At 41.0% G+C, this 16,696-nt stretch overlaps 1 protein-coding gene across 1 annotated transcript; it reads right to left on the reverse strand.

The window, feature by feature from the left end:
- Positions 1-3,892: 3,892 nt before the first annotated feature.
- Positions 3,893-9,137, reverse strand: LOC147795303 (uncharacterized). Its single transcript, XM_087132101.1, has 4 exons — positions 8,695-9,137; positions 6,049-6,202; positions 5,564-5,698; positions 3,893-5,158 (listed from the first exon to the last, which is right to left on the reverse strand). Exons 2-4 carry the CDS (start codon positions 6,162-6,164, stop codon positions 4,999-5,001), a joined length of 411 nt encoding a protein of 136 aa, XP_086988227.1. The 5' UTR covers positions 6,165-6,202; positions 8,695-9,137; the 3' UTR covers positions 3,893-4,998.
- Between the last annotated feature and the right edge of the window lie 7,559 nt (positions 9,138-16,696).

Below are 16,696 nucleotides of genomic sequence, written 5' to 3' on the forward strand. Positions count from 1 at the left end.
GTATGACAGCCTACTTGAAACACTAGCTTTATGTGGCCAATTTGCTTCAGTAAACCAACTGATCCTCCGAAACTGCTTTCGGTGACAGCGCCGTGCGTTACCGCTCCATCTCTATTCTCCCTAAGGGGGCGCACTCTTTCCACACCGACAAGGCCTTCAAGTGTCGAATTCGAGCGGCGGTTTTAAAATTGATGAGTCCGTGTCTTTGATTACACTGTTTTGGGTTACAAACTGGTGTGGGCGGTTTCCCAAAAGACTGCTATTAGTAGAACGCACTGGCAAGTGCGCGTTGGTAGCAACCTAATCTTCAAGCTGTCATTTCCTTTCAATCTGGTCACATATGTCCATGTCCCATTGACACAAACGAGCATGCGCATTTCATTTTCAAGCAGACAAGCGTGTCTGTGCGAACAAACGACGACAGCGTCGTTGTTTAAAAACTGAGCCCCCAAAATGGATATTCAGGCAATCTAATTTCGACACCAAAAACAACACACTTTTTCTTCTATTTGCAAGATTTCCAGGGGGAGGGGGCAACTTTCCTTCCCTGGTGGATTGAAAAAAAAATATTTTTTTTTCAATTGATATTACTTCATAGATGAGTAGGAAAGAAAATAATTGGTATTATGTATTTATGAAATGAATAGGCTATAGTTTTTCTCCACAATTATCATGCTGACTGAGCCCGAAAGTGCATTTGTGTTTTGAATTTGCCACCTCCCCCAACACCGAAAGCTGGATACACTACTGAAGATTTCTAACTATAGCAGTGAACATTAGCAGCGTAATTCGAAGAGCCTTTCTATCAATAAAATAGATAAAATTGCCATATGTTCAGACATTTTCACCAATACATTTTCAATTGAAAGTATGTTTGGTACAAAAAGTCAAATTATATATTCACTCTCATTGAATTTAATTCATGGATTTATTTGAATCCACTGGTGATTAAAGTGAATAATTACATGTATATAATTTCAAATTGCCCCGAAATAGTACCGTCCTAACGTTTGCATTTCAATTTAAGATAAAAAAGTATTGATTCTAACGCAAAATATACATGTAGTGTACACAAATACGGAGGTGGTGATATCACACACAAATACGAACTTCTGTAATCAAACGATGTGTGTCAAATTCAAAAACATTTTGCTGACTTTTCCTCCAGTGGATTCCGAATTTTTTAAATGCAGTCAAATCAGTTACTCTGTACCGTTTTGAAAAAGCTGTTTTATAACCATGAACAATTGTTACATAGTGGGTACTTTTTAAACAAATTTTTGACTACAATCACTTCCTTCAGTTGAAAAAAGGAGAATAATGTTTGCCTGATTGTAACAAAAATGGTCAGTATCTTTTTTGACATAGGATTTGAAATAAATTCTAATGAAATGTAACATGATTCATATGTTTGAAATAATGTCTTGAAACATTTCCATTGTTCTTACTTTATTTCCTGATAATTTATCAACAAACTCGACGACCAAAGGTGCAACTTCAGACATTACGTTCTTAGGTAATGAACACCATGAACACGTGTGGCGGTTAGTCTTGTATGTGCACGCACACCACTGCGAATGCAGAACTCTGGGCAGTCAAATCTGACCCCCCCCCCAAAAAAAAACGAATTCCACTCAGAAAAGCAAATAAAACACGTACAATGCAATTACCTCCGTCTTTCATTCTCCTGACTAACGTCGTGGAAAGTCTCGATGCACAACGCCATCGGGGCCAACCGTTTAGAGTGCAGCTGAACTGAAGGAACTAATAAGAGCTTGGGAACAGCTGTGCCACACATCGCCGTGGACGACCACACGGTGATGTCTAAACCTTGACCAATAAAAACTCGTCTTCTTAGTATGGGCGGGGCTATCTTCCTTTTGTTGCACACCATATTTTATGCAAAGTTTTATCAAGTGACCTTGGGTGATGCTATCAACAGAAAAACTTGGGGGAGAAAATTTCATACCAGTGTTACCAAGTTACGATTTTCATTTAGGTCTGTCTGTGCCAGGCACATGTAATTCACCATCCGCTGTTGTTACATGCAAAGACGAGGAATTGACGGTGATCTACGTGTACTCTCAAGCATTCACCACTCAGATTTTTTTATGTGCGTGAGGTAAACATTAAAGTAATTACCTTATTTCTAACACGAGTTACTGATATTCCCTTAACACGTCAGTAGATATTACGTGAACTAAAATTGAAAGGTTAAATTCTAGTAGCTTCGGCAGGAATAAGCGAGTGTTAAGTTTACAAGCTTCGGCGCTGTGTGTTCATAATGCACCCTCGTGATCCTGTATTTAGCAAGGTCGTCGTGCTGGGTGCCAAATTATTTATGAATGCACAGCTTTCCTCATCAAAATGCCCGGTACGTACTTTCATTCCAAATATTTTTCCTTATTTTATGCCAAAAAGAGGAGACCCTGTGTTTTCCTATCTCTTGTCACGTGCACATGGACTTGGAGAACGCTACCTCAGAATTTTTTCCCTTCCGAATTTAAAGTACAAAAAATGAGGAAAGCCAATCCAGGTTTTAAAATCGCTCGTCTCACGAGACCACCATGGAGACGTCGTGACTTCTCGCGTCTAGTGCGTTCCGGGAGGAAACCCCCTGGCCCTTAGCACACAGCTCCAGCGGGAAAGGAGGAGAGTCCTGCCAAATAATTCGTTGAAAGCGAGTTGAGTGCCTCCTCGGCTCACTTAGCAGTGGCGCTTCTCAGCTCGCAGGGGATTTCACGGCGCTTGGGTTTCGGACTTGAGTTGTTTGATTTTTTTTCCTCTCGTGTCGCCTGGACTTGCCATTGCTTGGGCATCAGACAAACGAAGGACCGTTTTACGTCCTTACCTAGGTAGCGCCTTTGAGGCTGATGAATTTATAACGGAAGGGTATAAGGGAAAGCCATTAGCCAGCCAGATCCCGAATTTGTAGAACCTCCTTGTTTCATATATGAATCAACAGATCCGCCACTGCAAGTTCAGACTCAAGGAATTAGTACTATAGGTTGTGACACTGTCATGTAAACATTGCTTTGTGCCTGCCATGGCTTATATTGATTTCTTAAATCGGATGTTAGCCTATCAGGCTCGTTTTGGCTGGAAACGAACTAACTGTGATCATGGAGGAAGGATGCTGTGATCATATTGGAGGGGCTTTAATAAGGGGGGGCTATATGTGTCCAAGAAATGAGGTGTCTCCTTATCAAAACAGACTTAGGCGTACTTATAAAAGATTTAACAAGTTTGAACAAAAGTTCATTACAGCTGCTACGATTAGGCTGTTAAGAATGTAGATTGCCCGTTTAAGACCTCATTATAGGTGCATATGGTGTAGTTCCTCTTCACTACGCCCACTCCTCACAATCCTGCCTCCAAGGAGGGAGGGGTGGAACCCACCTACCCCGTTTGTTCAGAACCAGCAGTTGAAACCGTATAATCCGAGTCCTCTTAATCGAAGTGACAGTCCAGTGCCCATCGATGCTTCATAACACTGTAACCAGTACTCCAAAATTAGAATCAGTTTCGGTTACAACAGTAATATCATATGACAAGTATTTGGAAGATATTGCCCCAACGGTCCAGAATGCATCTGGATTTAATACAATTAAAATACACCTGCTTGCCATTATTATTGGGAGGATTAAGCTTCAATGCTCAACGCCAAAACAGGTACCGACAGAATACTACCGGATAGCAGATCATGTGGTTTGTCTGAAGGGTAGACTGCAGGTGCAGATTTTAAGCAATGTCAAGATTTCAGCTCTGAAATGCTCTAATCCTCGTTTTTCCTTCTTACAGTAATGTCCCCGGAAATAGCGACGGGCCGTGTGCGCTCTATGAAGGCAACACGCCTCGTGTTAAATAAACATCACCACTTCAAATCAACCAATGCCCTTCCACTCTGGTCAATTTATTAGGTTGCATGTTTCATTGACTTTTGCTATCTATTTCATACTTAGAGTACTTCGCAGTTGCGATGGCATTGTGCTTCTACCACACCTATCAGAATTCAACTGTTTACTACTGATGAAAGACTGTGGCTACCATAATGCACTTTGAAAAACAAAGAATCTTAATAAATAAAAAAAAGCACGAACAAAATTTATGGAAGTGCAAAGCCTTTACTATACTCTGAAAAAGTCTCGTGTGTGTGCACGAAGAGACTGTCCAGAGCGAATTCGCATCCGTTGGTTTCCTTTCTTATTTTTCTCTTTAAATTGAACTACTGCACTATCTTAGGCGCTACCGCATAATACAAGAGGTGATTGAACGTGACCTATTGCAATGCGTGGTCTTGCAGAGTCTCGATGTGGCTTCGTTTCGAGAGAAGTTTGCTCTGTCCATTTGTACATTCGGAGCCACGTATTCAAAACCTGCACTTACAAGACATGTATCCACTCACGGTCGCTACGTGTCTGCGCGATATTTCTTCACTGATTATCCTATTCGGCATTACGAGTCTCTGTCACACTGAACTATAGATACCGAGAAGTGCTCCGAATGCAAGGCGCGCCTTTTACCTAAACTGATACTTTTGTAGAAGTGGAACACAATGATGACACGGTCCCATTTTACAAAATGAAGGGTACCAGGCAAGACTGATTTGTATACACCTACATAGGATTACCTAAACTGAAAATGAGGAAACGTGCACTATACATAATGTAAATAGTAGGGTTAAAATGTACAAGATATGGGTAAGATGTAACAACCTTGCAATTATTTGACAGAGGGCGCTCAATTATATTGGTCTCATTTTACGGATATCGGATGCAGGTCGCAAATCGGAAAATGACGCCCGCAGAGATCGGGGCTACGTCATAAATTCGGTCATCTAGGTTCACATCGCCAAACAGTTTACAATCAAGTCAGTCAGTTATGCTGAAAAAGCCTTTTCCATATTGATATTTTTGCTGTTCAAATTATTGGGAATTTCTTGTTATTTCCTTTTGGATGAGTCCACATAGGTACATGTCCGCTACACTCTCCACTGGTTTATTTCCGTCCGGCGATGTCAAATAGCCGCTCGTTGTGCTCAACCGTATCGTCGAAGGTGGATGACGCCTCGTCGAGGCCCAATCCCCTGGCCAGGAAGTATAGTGGCCCGCTGCCCAACGAGGTGGACCCTGGCCCGGCAGAATTCCTCTTGGCAGGTCTGAGAGTGGTGATGACAGAGGAAAACTGGCATAATAATGATCAGTCCCTTTGCACCACAAATGTTTCAGAAACTAAAAGAAATCCAGGTCACAGCACAAGGTCAAACAGTAAACACAGAGTGTACAACTAAGTTGCATTCGGTTGGCGCTCGCGCTTGTCGAAGTTCACTCTTAGGAACCCTAAAAATAGTTAAGCTTTCACTCAATAGAATCTGTGTAAGTAAGAAAACTGCACTTTCTTCTTTTTCATTATTTTGAGAGGGGGGTGAGGAATCATTTCTGCAATTAATCGTGAAGTGGGTCTCCAGCTCCTCATCGCGCGATCTTCGAACTGGCAATCGGTATTATATTGGCGTAGGCCTACGTCGAGGCGGCTTTCAGAAACACGAAACCAACCGACTCACCCAGTGTCGCCGCTGACCGCGCCGTCTACTACGGCCAGACTGTTGTCTAGTTCCTGCTTAAGCAGCTGAGCACTGTGGACGTATATATCGCGGAGAGACATCCGCAGGAGGTGCACCATGTCACCACGAGGACGCCTGCAAAATTGTAATTCAAAATAGAAGCTCCAAGCCTGATCGTTTCATAAACGGGTATACATCAGTTTCCGGATTTCCTCAACTCGATTCGAGATTTTCAATCTGACAGTCAAATGTTAAAAGAAATCATTAACCTCATAGGAATCCAGTTTACTAAACCAATCGCTTTTCAGCCTTTTAAGAAAGGATGCATTTTCAAAATGTTCTTTTTATAGAGCAAACAGGTTCCACGGTTTGTCTAGCTCTTGGTCCAATACCATTCACTGCCCCCCTTCATGCTCTATCTTCTCGGGGAACTCCTTTTGCTTAGCGGGACCTGCCAAAAGTCCAGAAGCCACATGGTTTCTCACCCTCTAGCTGCACCTTGGGATGCCGTTATCCCCTCCACGTGGGTTGAAGCAAAGCCCGCCCCCACAATGCAGGCTATAAGTAGGTAGGTTGCCAAGAGAGGCACGGAGGAGGCCATGATCCTGAAGTTTTCTCGCTCTTCCAAATTTAGAAATACTGTAACAGTTCCAGTAGAAGCGACGAAAAAAAGAGCTTGGCTGTTAATGTAATACACTGATGGAATGATGTTCGATTTTGCCACTGTGACCACCACGTGTAAATATGAATTATTATTATTTTTTATTTTGCAGTGTATATTCCTTAAAATTATTGTAGCTTTAGAAAAGATCATACAAAATTGAAATATTGCATCATTAATAAACCTCTCCATCTTAGATTGGGAACATATCCAAGTGGTGAGGTTTCTGTTTGTACAAGGAAAATGCACTGATAAACTAAAAAAATAGACCAGTGAGAAAGTCGATTTTTAGTAGCAACGAGAAGCATTCTGCAAACGACTTATAATGAAAGTGTAGAGGTAGCGGCTGAAGGAAAACGTGTAACTCGTCTGGTGCCTTTCTTGTTCAGGTGTTTTGATAGGTATTTACAAACCGATAATCCGTTCCATTTTAGCACCCTTTCCCTTTCCCTTTTGCAGAACCCGAGTTCCGCCTTTGGCCCGCGCCTTCCCCAATGGAAAAACCACTTACCGATGTTAGGGTTCTATGACACACTCATTAAGACAACAAAACGATGAATTTAAAGCTTAAAACCTCAAAGTGACACATTTGCTAGCGTATTCGTTGCTTGAATTACTAACAACTCACGCTTTTTTCTCACTAAAGATTCGACTTCCGGAAGGTCACGTTTCATAAAGACGTGGCAAAATATTCCGCTAGTCTGGTTGCCAGACCTGATGAATATAACTATCACTGTTATTTGAGGGTCCGGTATCAACCAATGTCCGTAACGAAATTGCAGAAATTCCTCCGTTTTCCGAAATATTCCAAAATCTTTGTGGTCAACGTTCGGATAGAATCGTTTATGGTCTTACATTTCTGCCGTTTAAACGCACTTGTCGACAACTGCACTGTAAAATAATACTGATAAATGAGCAGTGTTGTACTATATTTTTTTGCAACATTAATCTACTGTGAACAAACTTTTGGACAGTGTGTGTGTGTGTGTGTAAGTAAAACACGTTTAAAAAATAGTGTTTCTTAAATGTGACCAACATAGCCGTGACCAAATATCACGTTGCAACGCCTACATCTAATATGTCTTCAGGCAATCCAGTATTGTTCAGTTGTTTTTGTCTGTTTAAAGATAATTTTCTTGTGTATCTTGTGCCATTGCGTATTATAAAGGTACATCCCGATTTTAAAATAAATGAAATGATAGCTTCCAGCCCAGACGGAGCTCAATTATGGCTCATGACATATAGCGCCATGAACTACATGTATATTTAATCGTTGGCGATACATGACCTAGGGTTTTATCAAGATTCATCGGAAGTCTTCAGTCCAGGAAACCAGACTAATTTTCCGGCAATTAATGTATTTTCAGTTCACATTTTCCCGTCATGATCGTGAGCGTAGTCACTGGTTGGCTTGAAAGCAAAGTGCGCACACACCCATCATCGAGTGCGTGGGTGCATTATTAAAACCCGTACGCATTTGCGCGGGCTTGTGGTAGTCTGGCCAGCTTTTTTTGGGTTCTGTTAGCAAAGATCTTTTGAATAATTCAGGCTGCGATAAACATCCTGACCATGACCGATATTTTGTCCCGTAACTATTTTGGTTTTAAACATGAATTATCTTTCCTGCCTTTTCTAAACACTATAGACATTTTCAATTAGATCTGATCACGTTAAACCCACCTATTCAGACGTCAAACGCCCAAAGTGTATACTTAGCAACTGACGAAAAACAAATCCAAGAACCGCCATCAAGATGAAATTCAAGCCATCTGATCGCTGAAAGGAATGACTTCTTCCTGTTTTCGAGATGAGGTTGTTTAAAGAGCGCAAGAGAAAAATCCCAAGATACATGTATGTCTCAGCATGTGATGTAAATTTAGGAATTTTGCCACGGTGTGACGTATAATTATACGTATTTGTTATCAGAAACTACGCGCTGTAGAAAGCACGAAGGTAATACGAATATCTACACACTGAAGCTTGTCAAATGAAACAAAAGATGCAGTACAATTGAGTTTGGTGGAAATTACTGTAGTTTTTGAAAATTGATTTGTAGATTTTTTTGTGGAATTGCGCATTCTAAAAACTTCTAGGTCAGAATGACTAAGAATTCGGTTCTCGCTAAAGACTTGGCCCTTCCCTAGAAAACAAAAATCAGAATGAGCAAAAAGAGTGTCGATGTTGACCCGGGTAAGGGTAAGCCCCCTAACATTACCTGTCCCCGGAGTTTTTAGAGCGCATTTCAAGCGAAAACACGCACATTGGCAGTTTTGTCAAACACTATATGGAGAATTGTTTAAGGTTGTGGCTGAAGGTTGAGAGCGTTTTTGTCCAAAGATATCCTCTAAACCAACAGGAACAGCGAATTACTTAATGTTAGAGATTTAAAAAATATGATTTTTTGCTATCAGGAATTTGAAGAATATAGGCTATATTCAACAATGTCCAGAAAATAAAGATGTGTCCTTACCTGAGATGTGGCGCTGGTTGCTTGTGGTGAAATCTGGCGGGAATGTGGTGCTGTCCGTCCAGTAGCAGCCATCCTTTATACCCTTATACCTATCACTTCTATTTGATAAAATACTTTGTTTTGCCTCCGGGAACCACTCAGTGCACCACCGTTTTAGCGCTTCTAGCTCATCAGAAACATTAGTTGGACAAACAAGTCTACCTAACGTTGGTCATTTCGTACAGTATCACCGCCGTTTTTTTTTAAATAAACGACTGAGCATCTTCATTTGCACCCCCAGACCATATGCTGCTTTTTCTCTCCAATGAATTTAGGAATATCTTAAAAAACCAAAAGTCCACGGAAGAATCTACTAAAATATTAAAAATTATCTTGGTTTGGCAATCAATCTCAAGGAAGAAAACGGAAATCGAAAACAGACCGTTTCTTTCAGTTATTGCTACAAGAAAAGAAATACAGTCCAACTACATTAGATTGGGTTAAATAGACAAGAGGCTACCATTAACTTCCTTTTCTTGGAAACAAGCTCCCAAATGTTGAGTGAAGTGTCATCAACCTTTGGGAAATGACATCACGGGCAAATGCAAGAAAACAACAACGTATTGAATTTCGTATCACGAAACTGGCCGCATAAATGAACGACGCGAGAGCGATACTATCAGCATCTCTCATAGAATAATGCGTCAAACGACGAGCATGCAAGTTAACTGCTACGGGTAAACAACACGTACAAAATGGTGCAGGCCTGCATGCACGCACGTGCGTTACCCGGGATATGAATAATGGCGCGAACTCTATCTCGGGCAAAAGTGCTTTTTAGTATTCACATGTTGTCTCCAACACGCATTTTGTACGCCACTGCTCATTTGAGTTGCCCTATCCTACCGAGCAGCAAAGTAAAATAGATGAGACGGTGACAGCATTATGTATAATTATGAGAATCTCCTGTTAAAATTCGCAATATGCCATGTAAAGGTGTTAAAAACTAGACCTGCTATTGAATGAATAAAATAAACTTCATGTTCTTTCAAGAAAGACACAACAAGCACGGCTTTAACACTTTTGAGTGAGCGCATTAAGCAGAATGTTTTGTCATTGTAAATATTATTATCTCCCGTGTTGTTCATGCAGGACGAAAAGAAATTGGGCAATTTAGATTTAAAGAAATGAGACCAAGTAAGCTTTTAATATCGGTTACGAACCAACTATGGTTTTAGTTGCAAGGTCCATACGTAACAGGATATATGAATGACTACAAATTTCTAGGACCAATCGTGAATATCTGCTAACGTCACCAGGCGCTGCACGGAAATGTAAATTTGAATTGTGAATGGTACTATAATGACAACTCACGCGTTACACAACGAGCACAACGCCTGTCACATTGACACGCCACGCGTGGGATTTTTAATAAACAACTCACAGAGGCCATCGCCCCAAAGATAGTCAGCGCATTCTGTTTTCAGATTGACTATACAGACAGAGACATCAGATACCAAAACATCTTTTACACAAAAAAGATTGAATACCACCCACCCGCGTGTCTGACATTCACAATAAGTAATAGTCTGAATCAGCTATCGACGTGAGGTGGGCTGCGCGTCATAGCTTTTCATTGTGGGAGTGTTCTCCAATTTCTCTCCTGGGGTGTACTGGAGACAAGGCAAACCTTACAACAAAAGAATAATGATAAAATATCCGATACTTCGTACACCGTAAATTCAATGCTCAACAATGGCAATTGAGTGTAGATTTGTGTTCTTTTTTCATGCCTATTCCACGAAGTACGCCATTGAAACGGAGGATTTTCAAAATTATTGCACTGCCATGACATTTACGACATCAGAGACAACAAATTGTATTCAACATCCCCCAAGAAACCCTGCTGTTTAAGCGTTTTATAGGAGCCAGTGGCTTTAATGACAATGAACACATTCATCCCACTCCCAATTGGAGTATATGAACAGGAAGGGAATGTGACACATTCAGAAAAGGTTAGATAGAGGTGAATGGACTATAATGTAATTCGACAGCCGGAATTACAAACCATTTCTGCGGTGGCACATCGCTCCTTGACAGCTGGTATGCGCGCGCCTTACATGCCTCTTCGACCAATAGGGTTGTCGCACTTTCCCCCAACCACGCGCGCGTCGAGCTAAAGCATTGTGCGTGTCACTGCGGCGCCACCGCAGTTTCGGCGTCTAATTGGATTAGTCTATAGAGGATTTTTAAGTCATGTGATTTTTGACGGTCAATGTTCAGATGTGTGCGGAAACTCACGGGCCTTCCAAGTCTCTCAGCATTCAGGCGTACATGAAACTGCCATTAGAAACTGCTCATATTTGAAAATGTATGCACCTCCACAGACATGGTACGCTTTCTGAAATGCCTTTGACAGTCGTGTTACGTCATGTGAAAACCGTCTACAAATTACACCAGCTGGTCTCGGTAAAAATCCAACCTCGTTTCGGGAAAAGCTTAGGAGGCTAGAAAAGTACTCCCCCGTACACTGCACTACTGCATCCGTGACCCAAATAGCTGACATCGAGTGCCCCATCGGGCCGGGGGCGTACAAGAACCGAGCAGAAGACACTTATCGTCGAGATGGAAGAGTACAATTCGTGACGCCATGACGCGATGATGTAGATTTTATGCTCACGCGCTAAGAGATAGTCGCACAAACATAACAACTGAGTACCATAGAAAAAAATAAAGGAGCCAGATGACCACTTGGTTTTGTCTCATACGTAAGCCTTTCTTAAACGTTCCTTTATTGGGGATCAACTCTTTTTTATCTTAATGGGTCCTCTATATTAAGGGGATATCTTGCGTATCTATATATCTATATAAGGCTGACCCAGGCTCCGTGAGTGAAAGATAAACGAAGCTGATTTTAATTCAAAACTTTGCTCTTCCAGTTCTTGAACAGAAACCACAAAGCGAACAGACAAACCGGTGTCAGAATGAACAGGTAGGTGATGTATGGTGTTAACATTTAACCTGCGTATACAGATCTAAATGTCTATTCCTAATAGAGATATATCTATTCTTAATAGAGATATATATAGGTTCACTGAGCATGGGTTATGTAACGTTTCCTAATGTAAACAATTACGGAAGTACTAGTACTAAGATACAATTCAAAATCCCTCAAGATAATAGATTTATAAACACAAAACGTCGAGAGCGACCTGCTGACCTCGGAAGCGGAAACTTAATAGTGATATCTCTATTACGCAATAGAGATATCTATATTTTTAATAGAGATATCTCTTTTCCGTGAATAAATGTTAATAGAGATATAATCTGTATTTAATAATAGATATATCTTTATTCTTGAATTTAATGCTAACTCTGCACGCCATAGCATGTGATGTTGATGTATAGGACACACATAAACAGACACTGATTAAAATATGACGGCAGCTGCATACAAAACTCGCCGTTAAAGGTTTAAAGCGTGTTTAGACTGGGGTTACACAATAGCTACGCGAATAGCACGCAGGCTCCTTCTTGTTCCCCGTCGTGTCGCTTGCCACTTGTATGCTTCCAATGAAAATAAGTCCACAGAGATGAGTTTTTATTAAATAATCAACCATCAAAGGCGGTGCATCTTGGTTACAAAAGCTGAATCGCACCAAAAGGGTGTCAAACAGATAGAAACGAAATGCCGGGTGATTATTACACGTGCCATGCGGTTTGCTAGTGTTGAATATGTATAGCCGGAGCAATCAAGGATGAAACCCCAACTTCAGTCCTATTGGAGTTTGGGCACTGAACATCCGCAAGTGAAACCATAGTACAGCGTTTCGATGGAACGTGTAGGTTGGTGACAGATCGGAACCATCTCACGAGCTTCGACAAGGCATTCATCACACAGGCCTTTAGTAAATACAACCAAACACAGGGCGGTGAGGCATTACAATTTCAAACGGTGAAATCACGTCTCTTCAATCTTAGACAGACAGCAGTGTCCCGGCCGGCATGCAATGGAACTAACACATGATTAACCTTTTTTCTAGGCCTCCACTTTTGATATCCTGCAAAACACGGGCCATTTTTATCGGATTATATACATAAGCCCACGCAGGGAAAGTTACATATTTATTGTCTGCATCTCTCGAAAGAGCAACCACCAGTCTTGTTGGCAGTTACTACTGGGTGCATTTTTGCGTCGAGTAACTTTGTTTTTGATTTATTTTCTTTCGTGCCTTCATTGACATTTACCTTCTTTTTTTTTGCTGATTCCACGACTCACTCTGTATTGGAAATATTTCTTGCATCTTTTGAAAGTCTTAGCATTGCAACTGCATTTTTATGTAGGGATTCGCCATTTTGATAGATGCGCATTATTAGTTCCTGAATAATTCATTCCGCTCATCATTAGCATTGTATGTTTGAATCTGGTATGTCCCTTCCCTACTTTTAACGAGTCGTTATTTTGCAGGGAATGTCTGCTCAGCTGTATGGTTCCTTATATATGGATCTTTAGCTCAGCTCAAAACCATTGTAATGTACCTGTTTAGTTTCACATTCTGCTCCATGTGTAATTTCTTATTATGCACCCCCAAGGAAGAAATTTAGCACCATGTTCAAAATGTACCCCGACAAGCCCGATGAAAACCGCGTTGCAAGAAATATAGATTAATTTGAAACTGTCGACGTGTTTCCCTCCATACTCCGCGTCCTTCTTCGCGTCCACGGCCGGAGGTTACAGACAGGAAATCATGACTTGTCACATAGTCTGAAAGCCCAACCCTTCGGATATCCTGCTGGCTTTTCATCAACCTGCACACCTTCTTCTGAAACCCTGCCTTCTTTTTAATATCAAGTCACTCCAGAGATGAGTACCAGATTAGATGTCGGGTTTCGTTGAACAATACCAGACCCCAAGGAATCGTCGCTCAGCGTCAGTCTGAGTTAACGAGTGGCAGTCTACGGCATGGATCCTTCCTTCAGGAGACCGTACGTCTTGAGCTTCAAAAATTGTCCAGGGAAATGAGATATTTGGATATTGCAAATCTTCGTTATCTTCATTACTCATCTTTTAATCATCTGTCTATAAAAACACTTCCATATCCGTTTACGTCATTACACACCTTTAAGTCATCTGCCCTAAAAGCACTCGTATCTGCGTGCGTTTTGTCGTAAAGCATGATCATCATGTTGGAGGAGAAAGTATAATTAAATTAAAGGGAAATGATGACACCATTAAAAACAGGTATTTGAGTCAGCCAAATCCCCGAAACAAAGTTTTATTTCGACGAGGCCGAAGCGCGTTATTAGCACGTCCTTTACAAGGGTGTCGGCCATCGGCTAGCACCTTGGAGGCAACAATCCATCATGAGGTTTCTTCCGTTCGGACTAAGACGGATGCAGCCTGGGCTTTCTCGCAATAGCCCGTTGCCTTGGTATGGACTCAGCGGGAACATATGATGATAATGAACGTGCGACGGTGTATGGGTCACTTGTAAGCAGTACAACCACGGCAGTGCCGCAAACCAGGCCAATCTGCCAGCCAATGAAGCCAACGAAGAGATTTTGGTTCCTATGGAGTGCCTACAACTAACAAGAGACAGTCACCCTAGCTGCCTTGAGCAAAATCTTTAAAGGCCCAATGATTCATGTAACTGGTGAACGTCTGTCAGGACGATAAAGCGGTTGTGTAATTCGGCTACCAGAATTAGTACGTTACTGCGGTGGCACAACGCTCGTGGAGAGGTGTTGTGCGCGCGTTACAGGCCTCTTCGACCAATAGGGTGTCGCCATTTGCCAAATTCACGCTCGTGTCAAGCACAACAACGCGCGTGTGAGCGTGGTACCACCGCAGTTATGGCGTCTCCTCGGATTAGTCTATAAAATGTCGTAAAAAGACGGCATACTTAAGCTTGGTCTACTGATTTTTCCTTGCATTTATTTGCTTTTGTGTAAAGCAGAAGTGTACACTGAGCAATTACATGATAAATCTCGATTTTTTATGATTTCTGGAAATTGTGTAACTTGCCCTCTGGCAAGGTCGAGTATAGTGCACTTTTACCAACCTCATTCTACTACGCGCATATTCTTGTCAACTCCAGTTCCAGCCTTTTAAACCTTTTTATTTCAAACAAATACTCGATGGTGTGGTGCTTTCGCTTACGTAAGAAGCAGGGTCAGTGGATTTTTTTTACACAGACATCAACATGCACCCGTATGTCTCACTAAACTCATTTTTCTCAGGTTGTTTCAGGGGTATTTTGTTGCCGTTTTGATGTTACGCTAGTAAATATTTATTTATCCATGGACAAAATTGCGATTTCATTCCAAGAAGAACATCTTAATGTGACATGGGTGTGTTCACAATATTGTCTCTTCTTTAGGGATTCAATGAAGTACATAGCAACAAGCAAGCGATCAATCTTTTCCCAGAAATGGTTTCAGTGAGTAAATTCTGGGTTTACAATTTGATCGAAAAAGCCTGTGCACTGAAACGTGTCTTCCCAGATGACATCATGGCAACAGCGGCCTAAAGTGTTCTGGAAAGCATGGACAATTTTTAATGTTTTTATCAAAGAGCACTCTCAATACTACCTAATATAAATGTCCAATAGTTTTAATGTATTGAAGAAGAGTGAACAATTGCAGAAAAATTGTGCTAAGAAGAAATGATTGCCGTTAGACTCGAATTTATTGTGAACCAGAGTGAGTCTTTTTGAAAGCAAATTTAAAAAGCTTATAGTAACATTGAAATAACTCTTTATAAGGACCCTGTCTAGAATTTCCTACAAAGAAAAAAAAAGAAAAGAGAAGTGGGTGATCTGTGCATACGCGTGTGACTACCCGCAATGCGTATGTGCTCAAGCACAATAAATAGCATGAAAATGATTGTGCTCATTCGGGCGAACACATATTCAACTTATTCTAGTTTTAAACCTTTTTTCGTCGAAGTAAAAGATAAAATATTTAAAAAAGTAAAAACTCAAACATGGTGCAAATTTGATTCAAACCTTAAATCTACCTATGTATAAAAATGGGCGCACTTGTTGCATTTCAGCGCACAAGTTCTTAAATTGGAAATCGGATGAATTGAAGCAACTCGAATTTGGTTTCATTTCATTATGGCGGCGTCAACGGTAAAATGTTGACGGGCTGCATGATGCAGAGTACCCCCCCCCCAAAAAAAAGCCCCCTGTCGTCCGGCCAAATTTGATATATGCAAGATGTATCGACACTGAGTCATGTACCTATTGGGAGTTCTGGTGCCTGAAATTTATGACGGGAAAAATACTGAGCGTGGATTTTAGATCGCCGACACAGGATGGGCATGATCAGCAAACAATGGTCCATGCGTCGTTGAGGGGGAAGCTGCAAGTTACGGGTTTGCAGGGTACAAATGTTTATGGATTTTCTAATCCCTGAAGTAAGACTAACGCAGAACAAGACAATCGCAGAGTGAACATTTTATCATGATCATTTCCTGCAGGCTATGTGTGTTCAGCAACTACTGACCCTCTTCCAAGTCAAAAAAAAGAATATGAAAACCATGCTACGATGCCCTATGCATTGTAAGACTGGTTTGAAATGAAACTTTGCCCGCCAATGTTTACCTAAATCTGTCTCTATATGAATAAAATCATTACAATAATGGAGACAAAAATTATCATGGGTAAACCCAAACGGATACAGTTTTGTTTTGGTTAATATGATAAAGTCATTGACCCAGGGGCTCATAACTGAGGCTTGTTCTTTCCCCATTAAAACCGCTGATTAAGAACAAATCAAGAAACAGATCTTTTGGCAATGAGACGAAATTCTGGCTAAAAGATACGGCAAAATGTGAGTAAACAAGAACTCCAAGTTAGTGTGTAAATACCACAGATACAGAATAAATTATGACAAAAGCTGGAGGTTACAAAAAGCACCAAACATTTTGTATTCTTTTATTGAAATACGCACTGCACACTTTATTAGTGAATCAGGAGCAAATGGTCAAGAAGAACTGTTGAAGTTCAAAGTTAACAAA

This window comes from Acanthaster planci, unplaced genomic scaffold (assembly GCF_054643075.1).
Source record: "Acanthaster planci isolate LZ-2023a unplaced genomic scaffold, COTS_SCS Contig83, whole genome shotgun sequence".
Taxonomy (NCBI): Eukaryota; Metazoa; Echinodermata; class Asteroidea; order Valvatida; family Acanthasteridae; genus Acanthaster; species Acanthaster planci.